Here is a 16,967-nt window from a genome sequence, read left to right on the forward strand (position 1 = left end):
ATCAACGTCCCCATGCACTATCAAGTTTGTAGCGATAATGATGCCTTTGGCAAACTCTAGAACTGGTGTTCTGGGTCAATCCCGTCCCCACATCTCCACATCTAGTGCAGCAGACAAATAATCAACTCGTCAAACTTACAATGTTGCAAGCAGTAGACCGTTCAACGGACTACATTTATCAGCTGTGATAGTACAAGATTCTCTTAACTTCTCCCCTCTCTCTCTCTCTCCTCCGCAGTACGGGTCGAAGCACATGCCGATGGACGGCGCCGAACTGGACCATGTCACGAAGGTGATTGCGCACCATCCGCGCTACTTGGAGCACTACTTCAACACGCAGAACTTTGTGATGCACTGCGACGGGCCGCTGCCGTTCGAGTACCGGTCCTACATCGCGATTATGGTGAGTTTTGCTGTAAAAAAGTTGTTTCATAAGCCTGAATAATAGGAAATCTAAAAAACATGAATACGATATTTTTGGAAGAATGAGGACAACAACAACAAAGAGGATTTAACCTGCCACCCAATAAGGTTCCATCTGCCGATAATAATGGGGGTTTCCCATTTGCCACCATCCGTTTTTGTGTTTATCGATGTTCAGTGTTGAAGATAGTAATTATTGATCGAACAGATTGACATCTGTTCCGTTGTGCCACCCTCGTGAAAAGGGTCGGAATCTCGAAGGGCGACACCTGAGCTAGAAGGTAACGACTCTCCAGGTTTTCAATTTCCCGAGAATTCCAAGGACCCGTAAATTTTAGTTTTTTTTGGTTGGTCAAAGTCAAACTAAAAATTGACGAACTGTCACTTTTTACACGGCGCTCACGCACACTATCAAAACAAACGTTTGGTAGTGTGTGAGAGCTTCGTGTAAAAAGGGTGTCAAACTAAAAAGTTACCCCGTTTGACAACAGCTGGTATCCAACCATCGGGGTTTGAGTGTAGCGCAACAACAATATTTTTTTCGATTCTGAATTCTTACAGACTGAAAATTCCTGAGTTTAATGAATCTGTCTGTGTCGTAGTTTTTCGAAGTAGACATCAACTTGGTGTTTGTTAATTTTTTTTTTTTTTCAAGACTTTAACATTATTTAGCTTGTTTTTTTAGTATGAATATCCAAAATAGGGAGTTTTGCTATACGATAAATAATAGTTGCCTCAAATTTTGACCTGTGAAGGTCAATCTCCAAAATTCGATTCCATTCCTGAGATATTCAATAAAACCCGAAAAAAATCCGTGCATTGTTGTCGCTCTTTATATGAAAGAAGTTTCAATCTTGCCATGCTATCTTGTCACTCCCTGAAAAGTGCGACAACTGGCCAAAGGAATTTCAGGTCAGAACGCGTTTGACGCACGTACAAGTTAGACTACCGTAAACATTTGTTATTATAACTCGGGACTCCAGCTACCAACTTCAACCAAACTTCGGGACAATGCACAGAATGGTCAGCCAAATAAAACGTGTTAGTTATTGTTTACATTGCGTGCTCTAGTTTTGTTTATTCAAGGTCAAACATTAAAACGCGTTTTTCCAGGTTGATGTCGAAATGGCGGGTGCGACAAGATAGCACGATGACGTCGAACTGTTAAGTAGGCCGCTGCAAATTATTTTTTGAAGTTTTTTGCCCTTCGACTTCGACGTAAGTAGTAATGTTCGGATTTTCAGACGAATTAAAAATATTTTTAAATGTGCTCAAATATGCTTTAAATTACTATCAACGAAGCGAAATGCGTTTAAAAATGTTTTTAGCAGATTACGTTTTGAAGTTTATTGAAAAAAAAAAAAAAGATGTTGGCCCCAAGGTTGTTAACGATAAAATTATCGAGGCTCGTTAACGATAATTTATCGTTATCGTTATCGTTATTTCGATAATTCTATTGGTGATAATGTTATCGCCGATAATAAACGATAACTAATTTTTAAAACCTTTCTTAAATCGATTAATTCAACCATATTATGTTGAATTTTCAATGCTTTCACTAAGAATTTATTTTTTAAGTTTCAAAGTAAAATATAGAGGTGGGCAAAAAAAGAGCAAACCGCTCAAAGAGCCGGTTCACTGAAAAGAGCGAACGAATCGAGGCTCTCAAAAAAAGAACCGCGGTTCTTTTTTAAACTTCAGTTTTTTGGATGAACCGTTTCAAGATAGCATGATTTTTGTTATAAATATAATTAATTGAATTTCCCAAAAATTTTAGTACTAAATTTGTTTTTGAGAATTGCAAATGCAAATTCAAATATTTCAATGCTTATAAAAATTAATCCCAAAAGTAAATGATTTTCTAAACGAGCTAAAAAATCTTTTCAATGTACAACTGATTGTATATTAGTTCTATTCATGCAGAAATAAACGCAATTTTTAAATTAATAGCAGTTTTTCCAGCTTCCCTAGATTTAAGTTTGGATGCCAATCAATTACTCGAATGTTTATGTTCGAGTAGAAATTTTGACATAGATACCACCAAGACTTTTGGTTTTCAAGGGCATCTTCTCGTTTTCAGTTTTAATTTTTTTTATCAAATAGTTTATAAAAGTCTAATGTGAAATAGCTTATAAAATGACACGGTTCTTTAAAAAAACCTTTTCATCCAAATTTTGAAAAAGAGCGAAAAGGCCGTTCAAAAGAGAGCGAACGAAAATGAGCGGCTCCTAAAAAAGAGCGGTTTTGCCCACCTCTAGTAAAATATGTGCTCAAAATTGTTCACAAAAAACCCTATTTTTTCGAAATTACCCAATTTTTTAAATATGCAATATGGGTATCCATTTTACCAGAGTTTTTTTTTTGGAAAATACTAAAATTTTCACAAATTACCATATTTTTTCGAAAATACTCAAATTTTCAAAATATGCAATATGGGTATCAAACGAAGTAAAATTTGGTTTGCTTTTCTCATTAGTAGAGTTGTCTTAAATACAAAAAATCACAAATTACCGTATTTTTTTGAAAATACTCTAATTTTCAAAATATGCACTATGAGTATCAAACGAATCTAAAATACTAAAATTTTAATATTAACATATTGCAAATTTTGAAAAGTTGGGTAATTTTTAAAAAATACCGTAAACCAAGGTGACTTTGATAGGATTTCAATTTGTTTTTGGAATATTTTCCAACAGGTAAGGTTTTTTTCAAGATTTTTTTTTTAAACATGTACTGGGGTAGGCCACACAAAGTCCATGCAATATTTTGGAAAAAAAATTTCAATAGTGTTTAGAAAAATAGTTACGCTAAAAATTTTTAGTTTAAATTCCGGGGTGACTCAAAGTCATAGTTTTTCTTGTTAAAATCACATTTAAGATGTTCAAACTTTATGTGTACGTTAAATGTACCATCACTAAAGTTGCTGATATAGTTTTTAAGAAAAAAAAATAAATGTTTATATTCGGTTAATTAAGTTTATAAGCTTTTAAACAAAACAAATATAAATTTTAGGTAAAATTGTTAAAAAGACGGAATTCGGCGTGAATTTTTTAAAACTGGTTTTGTTTATAAAATTTTTGATTTGTATTGTATTTTATGCTGAATTCGAAGCACGAATCAAAAGTTTTCACATTTTACATGAAATTTGTTCAACTGAAACTGCCTATAAATTTGGAGATTTTATAAAATTGTGTTTCAAAAACACATATTATTTATTTTTTTAAAACATACTAACCCTTCTCCTGATGGAAAATTGTCCAAAAAATCCGAAAATGAATTCCATTTTCCGATTCAAAATCATGTTCATTGAGAAAATCATGACACTTTGAGAAGTTTAAAATAATGACTTTCATCAACATTTTCTTAACTATATAGTTCAATATTTTATGAAAAGTTCTTTTTGAGGTACTTTGATCTCTTCTCTACCACGGCCAGTATGATTCTAAACAATTTCATACGTATTTTAATTGTACTTTTCATTTTGCGAAAAAATTGCAAACCTATCAAAGTCACCCCGTATTACGGTGCGGTATTTTGTGATTTTTTTTTTATATTTTACAAAAAAATAAAAAATAAAAAAAAATGTGAAAAAGCATACCAAATTTTGCTTCGTTATAGCATATTTTGAAATTTGGTGTATTTTCGAAAAAACAGTAATTTTTGAAAATTTCTGTATTTTAGAAAAAAAACTCTAATAAATTGAAAAGGTTAAAATTTTTATTATTTTACAAAAAAAAGCTTAAATAAAGCGAAAAAGCGTACACAATTTCGCTTCGTTTGATACCCTAATTTTGCATTTTTAATAAATCGATGCCGGTGTGTCGAAATGTATGTTATTTCTTCGATGAAACATCTTCTTCTCTTGAGTACAATCATCGCCCATTCGCCAACCAGCTGTTGCTACTGATAAGGGCATCGCCATCGCTTTGTCACGTCACTCACACTCCCCCACCTTTCGATTATTGGGCCGTTGTTTGCACGGCGGAGGAGCAGGCGGTGGAAGAGATTGCAAAGCATTTCTTTCTTTCTTTTTCACGCGGCTGCGTGTCTGGAATCTCTATTATTAACCGCCCATTATTACCGTCTGTGCGTGTGTGTGTCATTTGGGTGGCAGCCAGCAGCAGGCTGTGGTTTAATGATGATGTCCACTCTTGGGCCACTTGTTGCCAGCCATGGAAACAACAGAGAAAAAAAATATAATCGAGGAGAAGGTTCTTCAGACGATCGGTAAACATGGCTCGCGCTCGTGTTATCTCTCGTGTTTGTTGTTCGTATCTCGGCGCAGATTTCCACTCTCACACCCCGTGTATGTGTTAACAACATAAAAATGACAATTTTTAAACCGGCATCCACGCCGGCCTTTTGTTGTTAAGGAGGGGGAGTGAGTGCAAATAAGGCCAGGGTGGGAGGGGGAGTTCGCTATTTTTTGCGAGCAAATAAAAGGTTTGCCCCGGTGAGGTGACTTACCTCGTACACGTGCCACGCAATGTGGAACAGCTGTTGCACGGGAGAGGATAATTGTCGGTTTTCGTGACACCATACGAGTTGAAAATAGTTTTTATTGCAAATTATTGGCATCATTGTTGCCTTTTTTTAATATTTTGACGAAGAACTCCTTCTTAGGACTCTCGTTGCGTCTGTCACTTTTGCCCCTGTTTACTTTATTACTGCGATGTCAGACAGGGATCGCAGCAACCGATGGTCGATATCGACTGACATCTGGATCAACTTGATGATTGTTTTCACAAGTACCGTAAAACGGGGTGACTTTGATAGGTTTTTCAAATGCCCGTCAAATTAATATCTAAACATTTTTGAGATTTTTGAGTATGAAAGCATTAAGGGGTAGTTTATTATCGAACATATATGCAAAAATGTGACTGTTACATTGGATGTATCAAAATTAGTGGCAAAATCAAATTTCTATCAATGTCACCCCGGGCTATCAAAGTCACCCCAGTTTACGGTACCGTAAAACGGGTCGACTTTGATAGCCGGGGTGTCTATGATAGGTTTGAGATTTTTTCGCAAAATGAAGAGTACCTACAAATAAAATACGTACGGAATTGTATTGAATCATACTGACCGGGGTAGAGAAAGGTTCAAGGTACTTCTGAGCAATTCTCTACCAAAACCGGAAATGGATTTTATTTGTATTTTTTTATTTGGCTCAAACTTTGTGGGGGCCTTCCCTATGACCAAATAAGCTATTTTGCGTCATTGGTTCACCCGTACCAGTCTCCATACAATTATGGCTGCTGTCCATACAAAAATTGTATGTAAATATTTAAACATCAGATGTTTTCTGTAACTTTTGAGTGAATTTTCTGATCAATTTGGTGTCTTGGGCAAATTTGTAGGTATTGTTGAGGACTAATGAGAAAAAAATAGGTACCGTAATCTGGGGTGAATCGGGACTACAGTCTGAATAGGGACAGCAGTTTCTAGAGCACTTAAAGCTTTTAAATTTGGAAATGGATGTACACATTTTGTTGGCCTGAGTCTGTTCTAACCGAAACCAACCAGAAAAATCAAAATATTGTGCTCCAACATGGTTAAAACTGCTGTCCCAATTCGCCCCATGTGTCCCGATTGACCCCAGTTTACGGTACACGGAAAAAAATGGCCGATTTTTTAATTAATATTTTTTTCACAAAAACTCAATTTCCCAAAATCGGCCGCCGAGTTATGATTTTTTGAAAAATCGTGATTTTTGGAAAAAAATCGAAGTTTCATGCAAAAAACAAATTTGACATTATTTTTTAATGCAAAATTGAATTTGCAATCGAAAAGTACTTTACAGATTTTTTGATAAAGGGTTCCGTTTTCAAGATATAACCACCGAAAGTTTGATTTTAGCGAAATGAAAAAGAAACACGAAAATTGAAGTTTTCTTAATCTCACCAAAATAACCCACCATTTTTTAATGACGATATCTCAGCAACTAATTGTCCGATTATCAATGTTAATACATGAAACATTCGTGAAATTTTCCGATCATTTCGAAAAATATATTTATTTTTTTTTAAATCAAGACTAACATTTGAAAAAGGTCAAACATTGAATATTACGCTAATTTAAAATGCTAGTCTTGATTTAAAAAATTTCAAAATATTTTTTTCGAAAAGATCGCAAAATGACACGAATTTTTCATGCATTAAAATTGAAAATCGGACCATTATTATATGGAGATATGGTCATTAGAAAATGGTGGGTTGTTTTGGTGAGATTTAGAAAACTTCAATTTTCGTGTTTCTTTTTCTTAAAGCGACTCTATCTCAGAAACCCGAGGTCCAATCCTTAATGTCTCTTAGACAATTTTATAGCAAATTTTCTGAACTTTAGAAATGTCACACATGGTCACTATTTTTAAAAATCGAAAAACTGCAAATAATTCGCTGAAATCGAACATTCGGTGGCTATATCTTGAAAACGGAGCCCTTTATCAAAAACTCTGTAAAGTACTTTTCGATTGCAAATTCAATTTTGCATTAAAAAATATTTGAAAAAAAAAATTGTTTTTGCATGAAACTTCGATTTTTTTCCAAAAATCACTATTTTTTCAAAAATTCATAACTCGGCGGCAGATTTTTTGACCATGTTTCTCTATGGCTCAAAAGTTGCGGATTTTATAAAAAAATCTCGAAAATCAAAAAATACGCATTTTGGGAAATTGAGTTTTAGTGAAAGAAATATTGATTTGAAAAATCTGCAATTTTTTTCCGTGTACCTATTGTTTTCTCAAAAGTCCTCAACAATACCTACAACTTTGCCGAAGACACCAAATTGATCGGAAAATTCACTCAAAAGTTACAGTTGTTTGAATATTTACATACAATTTTTGTATGGACCGCAGCCAAAATTGTATGGAGACTTGTATGGGTGAACCATTGACGCAAAATAGCTTATTTGGTCATAGGGAAGGCCCCCACAAAGTTTAAGTCAAATAAAAAAATACAAAAAAAAAAAAATGGTCAAAATCGGCCGATTTCGTAGAGGGTTGCTCTTCTAGAAGAAGTTGTCATTAAAAAGTTTTAAAGTTTTTTTTAAGTTTAGTATGATTAAGAAAGTGTTGATGAATAGCATTATTTTCATATTCTTAAATTGTCATGATTTTCTCAATGAACATGATTTCAAATCGGAAAACGGAATGCATTTTCGGATTCTTCGGACAATTTTCCACTAAAAGTAGGTAAACGAAGTTAGGAAATAATAAAAAATGTTTGTTTTTGAAACATAATTAAATAAATTTTTCAAACTTGAAGGCATTTTCAGTACAACAAATTTTATACAAAATGTGAAAACTTTTGATTCGGGCTTCGAATTCAGTTTAAAATTAAAATTATTTTATAACCAAAACTATTATTAACAAATTTAAGGCAAAATTCTGACTTTTTAGCAATTTTACCTAAAATTTATATGTATTTTGTTAAAAGACTTAAAAACTTAGTTAACTAAATATAAACATTGATTTTTTTGTATTAAAAACTATATCAGCCACCTTAGCGATGGTACATTCGACGTAAAAATAAAATTTGAACACCTTTAAGTGTGCACAGCAACGAAGAAAGTTGGTGTTAAGAAGAGGTAGTATTTCAAGTGTGCAAATATTTGGTGTGCAGATATTATTTTCCATGGTGGAGAATTTGGTGCAAAGTGTGCAATAAAATGTCTGTGACAAAAATATGGGTGCAAAGCTCTGGTTGATGTGCACCGTTAACCTGATTTTAACAACCAAAACTATGACTATCAAAGTCACCCCGGTATTTGGCCCCGGTATAATTTTCAATGCAACTATTTTTTAACACTATTGAAATTTTTTTTTCCAAAAATAGTTCATGGCCTACCCTAGTACATGTTTAAAAAATAATAGTCTTGAGAAAACCCTTAACAGTTGGAAAATATTCCAAAAATAAATTAAAATCCTATCAATGTCACCCCGGTTTACGGTATTTGCGTAAGTTTGAGTGCAGATGAGGCTTAAGATGATGCAATGATGCAATGAATTCAATTTCCAAGCTGCCCTGGAAGTATTCCTTGTCCTTTCTATAGAGTCGTGATTTTGAATGATTATTGATTACAAAAAAAGTCAGCAAGTTAGTGATCAAAAACTAATTTTGGAAAATGTTTCTCCATTCCAGGCCGCCGCCCGCCACAAGTGCACCTACCTGGTCAACCTGTACGAGAAGGAGTTCCTGCTGCAGGGCGGCGATCGGAACTGGCTGAAAGGACTGGAGTACATTCCCGCCAAACTGCGTGCCATATCGGACATTAACAAAATCCTAGCCCACCGTCCGTGGCTCCTGAGCAAGGAGCACATAGAGGTACATTTGGAATTGACTTGTCTGAATATTGCACTTGACTAACACCACTTTCTGATCCTGCAGCGCTTGACCAAGGGTCAAAACAGCTGGTCGCTGGCCGAGGTGGTGCACGCGATCGTCCTGCTGGCCCACTTCCACTCGCTGTCGTCGTTCGTGTTCTCCTGCGGGCTGACCCAGGAGCTGGACACATCTAGTCAAAAGATTGAAAACAACAACATTGTTGTACTGCAAAAGACTGAGCTCGAGCAGCCGATCGGGCAGGAAGGTATGTCGAATCCCGTTGGACGAATTCCGGAACGAAGATATGCTAACGTTTAAAATTCCCGCAGCCCTTGGCCAACTGCAGCCGTCGCCGCCGCAGGGCACCGAGGTCACCGTGGACGCGCTGATGCAGCGCATGAAGAAGCTGTCGGAGAAGAGCACCGAGTGCACCGAGATGGAGCTGAGCAACCGCTTCAAGCACGTCGAGATGCAGGCGGCCGAACTGCCGGCGGCGTCCTCCGTCCTGCGGGTGGACGGGCAGGGCGAGGTGCCGCAGCAGATCGGCCGCTTCGTGGACGATCCCAACTTTACATATCAGGACTTTGCGCGGCGCGGAGCGGAAAACATTCCCCAGACGTTCCGGATACAGGACTACTCGTGGGACGACCACGGCTACTCGCTGGTGAACAGGTTGGTTGAAGTTATGCTCTTTTACCATAATTTACATTATGTTGAGTCAGACCAAACATTTTTCACAAATAAAAAAATGTATAAAAATTGAAATAACATTTCAATCAATTTTTAATCTACATTTCAATGAAAAAAAAAAACCATCGGAAAAGGCATTTTACACCCGTACAGTTGATAGGCAATCAAAAGTTTTCAAAAAATGTGAGATTTGACGAAAAAACATCAAGATTTTTTTACCCAAAAAGATTCCAATATATGATTCTTTGAATATTATTATTCAGATTTGGATAAATCAATAGAACTTAAAGTACCATGCTTCTCCATAGAAATAACATCCAAGTACATTTTGCTGGAGATGCGTGGTGCTTTAATAGGGTCCTAAAGCCCTTTGTAATTTTTTATGTACAATGGTAAAACCAAGGGGTTGGAAACTCTTAGAGATATAATTATTATGTTACCCAGTATATCAAAATATATGTTAGTATACTTATTATTTCCTTTACATATTTCCAGTATACTTATCAATATACTGAGAGTATCTTAATATACTAACCGTTTATTGCTTTTCAGTTAGTATACTAACAAGTATACTGGAATATCGTTAGTATACTCAGTATTCCTAAGTAATATTAGAGTTTCCAGCCCCTTGGGTAAAACCACAAATAAAAACCGTTTCTGATCACTTTTTCCATTTGAATGCAAAAAATAAATTGACAAGACAACATTTTTTCAATGGATCAACTATCGTCCCCTTGAAACGAGCTGTCAAGAAGTACCTTTGCTGTCAAGAAGAGCCGCGAAGTTATTTTTTTTTAAATTGATTAAAAAATCCATTTTAAATCCTTTGCGGTCGTACAAAGGGTCTTTGCACTTATAAAAATAAGCTTTTTGCAATTCCGTCTTGAAACTACTTACGAAATAGCCTACTTTTCTGTACCAAAAATAACGGAATCGAATAGCACCACTTTTCAAAATAAATGCTGAAAAGTTCTACTTTTTAGCACTCAAATGGGTGCTGAAAAGTTGAACTTTTCAGCACTTGTTTCGAAAAGTAACACTATTCATCATTTTTTTTGATTTAAACGATTTATCGACAAAATTCATGAAAATTTGACATAAAATTTCACTCAGTGTGTGTTTTTTAGAATTGCAAAAAATGTTGTATGGAACTCGTTGCAAAACTTGATGTTTTCAGCACTCTTCGTATTTATCCAACTCGGTGAACCTCGTTGGATAAATGTACGACTCGTGCTGAAAAAAATCCTGTTTTTTCAACTTGTTGCATAAACTACTATTATCGTTGTGAACATTATTATCGCAAATTTAAGCTTAATTTTAAGACCAAATTTCGATCAATGTACCGAAATCTGATATTTTTAAAAAAAAAATCATGACGCTAAATCGTGTTAAAGATAAATACGGAGCTCCAAAAAAAAACGCTTTAATACATTAAAAATTCATGCATTAAAAATGCAAATATACATATTTTATGAATTCAATAATCCCTAATGTTAAAAATCAAATATTTCGGAAAATTTTAAATTTTAAAGCCAAAAAAATCAATTTCGCATGCGATCTTTCTTCACCCGCGAAAGCGAGAGGAGGCAAATCACACAAAAGAAAATCGTTCCCGAAATTCTCCAAGAAAATCAATCTGCTGATGATTTTTTTTGTGTATTTCCTACAAAATGTAACAGGTCATTTTTCGACGTGTGACGTTACACTTGCAAGTGTAGCAGTGAAAAAGATGTTCCGCCGAATAATAAAGATGATGATTTTTTTAGATTCCTTTTACCGATCTTTCGTGCGCGAGAGAGAAGAGCCATACTCCTTTCGGATTTTTTCTCTTGATGAGCGTCCAATGCTTTTCTTTTGATGATGACTATTCCATCGCTGATGCCGCCTATAGTTTTTTTTTCATTTTTTATAATCACAATTTTATAATTTTAGAAGTTTTTTTGAATTTTTATATGTTTAATTCTTAAACTTTTAAAAGTTTAGTTTTTTTCATTTTGAATTTTTTGAATTTGTAAATTTATTACTTTTTGATTTTTAAATATTCAAATTATGGAATCATAAATTCCTAAATTTTCTTATCTTGAGTTTTAAAAACTATATTTTTTATGAGTGTTTTGAGTTGTTTTCTGCGATGTCGCATTTTTTTTTATTTTCATTTTTTTTATTTGAATGAAACTATGTCCATGCATTTCCTATGTCAAAAGATGAAATTATGCATCTTTAGTTTAACCATACATTTTTGGAGGCTGGTCATACAAAATAACTATGTAAATGTATGAAATTCTGCATCTTGAGAAGGAATTTTCTGATCGATATGGCGTTTTCGGCAACGTTATTTTCAGCACGAGGTTCACCGAGTTGAATAAATACGACGAGTGCTGAAAAAATCAAGTTTTGCAACGAGTTACATGCAACATTTTTTACAATCCCGAAAAACACCCTTTGAGTGAAGTTATAAGTCAAATTTTCATGTATTTTGTCAATAAATCGTTTGAATCAAAAACTTGAAAAGTGTTTCTTTTCGAAACAAGTGCTGAAAATTTCAACTTTTCAGCACCGATTTCAGTGCTGAAAAGTAGAACTTTTCAGCATTTATTTTGAAAAGTGTTGCTACTCGATTCTGTTATTTTTGGTACAGAAGAGTAGACTATTTCGTCGTTCAAAAATGACAGGAAAAGTAAGTAGTTTCACGACGGAATTGCAAAAATAAACTCTTACTCGCCAAAAGTGGATTTCACAAAATAAGCATTTTTAAATTTACGAATTTTTTTGATGTATTATACTGCCCATGTTCGGAGTGCATAATTGGCAAAGGGAGCGCGTGGTCGTAAAAAATATTCGGAGTGAAAAGTGATTTTTTTTGTGCGTGCCTTTTGTTTCGCATTTTTGTCGTGAATTGTGCGCTGCGAGCAGAAGATTACCCTCTGCAATGCAGCGTCATCAGTGCATAATTGGCAAAGGGAGCGCGTGGTCGTAAAAAAATATTCGGAGTGAAAAGTGATTTTTTTTGTGTGTGCCTTTTGTTTCGCATTTTTGTCGTGAATTGTGATATAGTTTTCGATAAAAACGATCCGAGTTCGTTAGGTTTATCGCGTAACAAAATTATTTTGATTCATCAAGAACGTCGTGTGGTGCGCTAGTCTTTTTTGTGTTGAAAAGACCTTCCCATAGCTCCGTAGCTCGGAGGGCTCGACGTCGGTTGTTTGTGTGTTAAGCCCTCTCCATAGCATCGTAGCTCGAGAGGCAACGAAAATCAATACCCTATCTAGCTAATAGAAAGAAGATAGGAAGGCACTTGATGATTGAGTTCGTCGCGTCTATTCCGTAACAAATTCATGAACTAAATGATTATATAATTAAAAATCAGACTACGCTATCATTGCAGCATTGCGTTTAACACCTCATACTATAAACAAATATTATTTGGTTTTATCTTTCCACAGCTGGCTGTCTAAGATTAAACCATTTCATTAAAAATTTAACAACAGTTAAACGGGAAATGTCTCATCCGCAGCATCCGATTGCTTGCCTTGAGAATAAAACATAATACCTTTCAACAAACACTATGATTTTGGGTCGCATCATCATCTTCTATGATGAATCCTGACCAAACACCCTATCCTACTAACCAATTTTCAGGTTCCTGGCGCTTGTGGGGTGTAAGCACAGAGTAAATCAGCTGTCCTAGTAGCAACCTGCGCTAACTAACATTCCCGTCCCTTAAAATCGAGATCTACAAACTGGCATGGCGGGCGCCGTTGGTGGCCAATGACTGTTACCTATTCGCAACTGATCTTGCTTTAGCAATCATGGTGTTTTATCTTTTCAGCGCATTCATACATGCTGTTGATAAGGGAAACACCACTAGATCGTCGAAGCCTATGATCAGTATTGCTGAAAGGATATTACGGTTCTGTTCAGCAACGGAGGGGCAACCATGGGTGATCTCTCATGCTCATGCTCATGCTCATGTATTATACTGCCCATGTTCGCAAAAATGTCCCATAAGCAAAAACAGCAAGCTGTGAAAAACGCTTTTTAAGTTTGTCCCACACATAAGGCTACGTGTTATGTTTTCGCTAAAAAAAAACTGGTTTTCCGAATGATTTCTGGAACAAAGCACTGGATGTTTTAGGCTTTTGTAAAAGAACACAGGATTTTGAAGCAAACTGCATCAATTAATCAAAAGTGATTAAAATGCATATGGGACATTTATGCGCTAAAAAAGACATCTTTTGAGCGCGATGGTGCAAAATCCGGTTTATGAAAAATGATTTTTTGAGGAAAGAAAAATCGTGTTATGCCTTCCTCACCTAACTGAGGAAAAGCTATAAAATCACTCGAAAAATGAACTTGATTTAAAATATTTTTTTTTAATAAAATAATTTTTAATATTTGTGTTGTACATGTTTTCGAGTTATTTTGGGAATTCAACTTTTACTGATAACAATTTAATTTAAAAATTTGGATTTCTTTCGTGTACCTATTTTTTCCGAAAAGTCCTAAAACAGAAACTTTGTTGAAGATACAAAATCGATCAGAAAATCCAGAATTTCCTACATTTACATACCCAGCCCCCATAATTGTACGGAGACCTGTATGGAAAAACGAATGATGCAAAATGGCTTCTTTGAAAAGGGGAATGCATGGGCATTAATCGAAATCAAAAAATGAAAACTAAAAATTTGCTAAATCGTAGAGAACTCAGAACTTGTTTTTGAGGTTGTCTTCTTAACATTTTTAAGAAAGTTGAGAACATTTCCTATTGTTTTTAATATCAATTAAAAATCAGCAATTTGTGTAACGAAAGGCTCTTAGACATTACAAACATTACATTTTTTGTATGTAAGTGATGTAGTGAGACTAAATAATCTGAATTCATCAAAGTAAATTTCGTTGGAATTTTATTGATTTTGATTTTAACTAAAATCATGATTTTTTTTTAATAGGCCAGATGTATTAACCCAAAATCATTTTCTTACCCTTTCCAGACTGTACAACGACGTCGGCTTCTACCTGGACGAAAAGTTCCGGGCGGCGTACAACCTGACGTACTACACGATCGCCGGCCGCACCAACGTCGACACGTCCAAGTTTCGGCGCGCCATCTGGAACTACATCCAGTGCATCTACGGCATCCGGCACGACGACTACGACTACGGCGAGGTGAACCAGCTGCTGGACCGGTCGCTCAAGATGTTCATCAAGACGGCGTGCTGCTTCCCGGAGCGGATAACCAAACCGGACTACGACAGCGTGCTGGTCGAGCTGCAGCACAGTGAGAAGGTAGGCTGTTGGGTGGGTGTGGAATTTGGAGATTGAGTTTTAACGGTTTGGTTTTTTGAACCTTAGGTCCACGTGAATCTGATGATTCTGGAGGCGCGCAACCAGGCGGAACTGCTGTACGCGCTGCGCGAGATTATGCGTTACATGACATGATTTGGTTCCCGAGGGGGAGCGCCAATCGCACACGGAGGGCACGACACGCGCAACAACAACACGGATCAGTGCAGAATTACGAGATTCAGCTTGAAAAAGCAGCGGTTTTTTATTAACAGTAAATGTATGTTATAATAATTTGTATTTTTTTAAACAACCATCTTCTTAGGCAACAGAGAATTTATCAATGTGTCGCGCGCGGAAATTGTGCGCATTTTGTTTTAAGTGCAAAACGAGCTAAAAGCTAGTAGATTTGTAAGGAATGCAGAATAATCCGTTGGTGATATAAGTTTAATGCTGAAAGGCAGGAAAAAAATGGATTGAGCCAGGCGAACGCAATCAGGGGCATTGAATAATTTTTAAACTCTGTTTTAGCTGTTATACTGAATAATTGTTTTCAACTGTTAGCTAGGAAGCAAAAGTACTATCAAATTGCAAATCGCACAAAACGCACACACACACACAGAGCTTGGCAAGCTTCATTTCTAACTTTTTTCAATTTGATCTCAAATTAGAAACGAAATCAAAAATACGTCGATTGCCATTATTTCTCCCTTCAATATTTTATCCAAATGTTATTAGTTAGTGTAGGACCACCCCACAAGACCAAGAAATTGGAATAAATTTTTATTCAAAACCAACTGGAAACTAAGGTCCACCAAATTACGGAACAAATGAATCAAAATCAGTTGATATTGATCGATCCTGTCGAAGCTAGTCCACGATGGATGGAAGCAAAACAAAGTGAGATAGCTTGTGGAATATGCTGTGCGCAAGAAAAGAAGGGAAAACTGTATTATGAAAATAACAAAAAAAAAATAAAGAAAGCAAACTTTTGAAAAACAAACGCATGTGTTCATTACAAAATTACAAACAGAGTGAGGACGGCTTTCTTTCAAGTGCCCTCCTTCAAAAAAAGAAAGATGGTTTCACCCACTTCACGTTAATCTTTTCTAACAACATTTCTACAAAAATAAAACATAACAAATTCACCCACAGAAACGGAAGGGACAACCAGCGCTAGAAAGGTTCAAAACAATCACTAAACGTATAAGCAAGAAAGTGAAAGAAGATCTTTTCGCGTGATTTGCGCAAAGTACGCAAGAAACTCTAAACTAGTAGGCGACGACGACAACAACAACAACAAAAAATACAAAACATGTGATTCGTATGTGATGGAATTTGTGCCAAAAATCTCTTTTTAACGTGTAGAGCAAGCAAGCAAGCAAACAAACAAGTAGTAGGCGAGGTAACGAGGGAACAACACGGTTAGCACCAAACCACGTGGTTTGGGGGAAGGAAAAAAGAAGCAAACAATACTGTTGATCATTTATTGTATCTTCTTCACTTTTGTTGTTAAACTGCAGAGAGATTGTTTCGGAACGAGACCGGAACTGCAAAGCTAGAGGCACGGGAAAGTGTCTTCTTGAATATTTTTTTTATATAAACTGTTGAACAATTGGATAGATTTTATCAAACTGGAAGGATGAGAAAATGAGAGAAAATCAAAATATCTACAAAAAAAAAATATATCCACAAACAAATGAATAACCTAAACGTAATTGAAAAAGCACTGACAAGTTTATGTCTAAATACAAATATGCAAGATAATCTAAAACAAACAAACAAAACAAACAATGTGTTATATAGGATATACTAATGAGAAAATTAATAAATGATGACGAAATCTGTATAATTTGCTAAACCTTGTTGTTAGAATAAATGTGAAGATCTTCAAAAATAATCGCCGCAGAAAGTTTTATTATTGTCAAATTTATGTATCATCCTTGTATGTATCAAAATCCTTGGAGTTTGATACCCATACAGAGCTGATTCGTTAGTTCGAATTACGCTACTTCGAATGTCAAACTGATGTTGACGTTTCAACACCATTGTTCGACAATTTCCGAACACTTGGTTTCAAGCTTTTGACAGCTGTCAGTCGTTCCATTCCATTCGATTTTTTTAATTTGCCTCAAACCTTGTGGGGTCGTTCCCAAGGACAAAAGAAGCTATTTTGTTTGATTGATTTGGTATCTACGGCAAAGTTGTAGGTATACCTACAAATATATTAATGAGGACTATTTGTAA

General features: G+C 35.5%; 1 protein-coding gene across 1 annotated transcript in view; it reads left to right on the top strand.

The window, feature by feature from the left end:
- LOC6043648 (sestrin homolog) overlaps nt 1-16,620 on the top strand; it is an 82,513-nt gene extending 65,893 nt beyond the window's left edge. Inside the window, exons 3-8 of the mRNA XM_038259736.1 lie at nt 239-403; nt 8,565-8,747; nt 8,811-9,012; nt 9,077-9,419; nt 14,429-14,723; nt 14,790-16,620. Coding sequence (XP_038115664.1) covers nt 239-403; nt 8,565-8,747; nt 8,811-9,012; nt 9,077-9,419; nt 14,429-14,723; nt 14,790-14,876 — 1,275 coding nt within the window. The 3' untranslated portion in view covers nt 14,877-16,620. The remainder of the gene's footprint in view (nt 1-238; nt 404-8,564; nt 8,748-8,810; nt 9,013-9,076; nt 9,420-14,428; nt 14,724-14,789) is intronic.
- The last annotated feature ends 347 nt before the right edge of the window (nt 16,621-16,967 follow it).

Source organism: Culex quinquefasciatus, chromosome 3 (genome assembly GCF_015732765.1).
Source record: "Culex quinquefasciatus strain JHB chromosome 3, VPISU_Cqui_1.0_pri_paternal, whole genome shotgun sequence".
NCBI classification, from domain to species: Eukaryota; Metazoa; Arthropoda; class Insecta; order Diptera; family Culicidae; genus Culex; species Culex quinquefasciatus.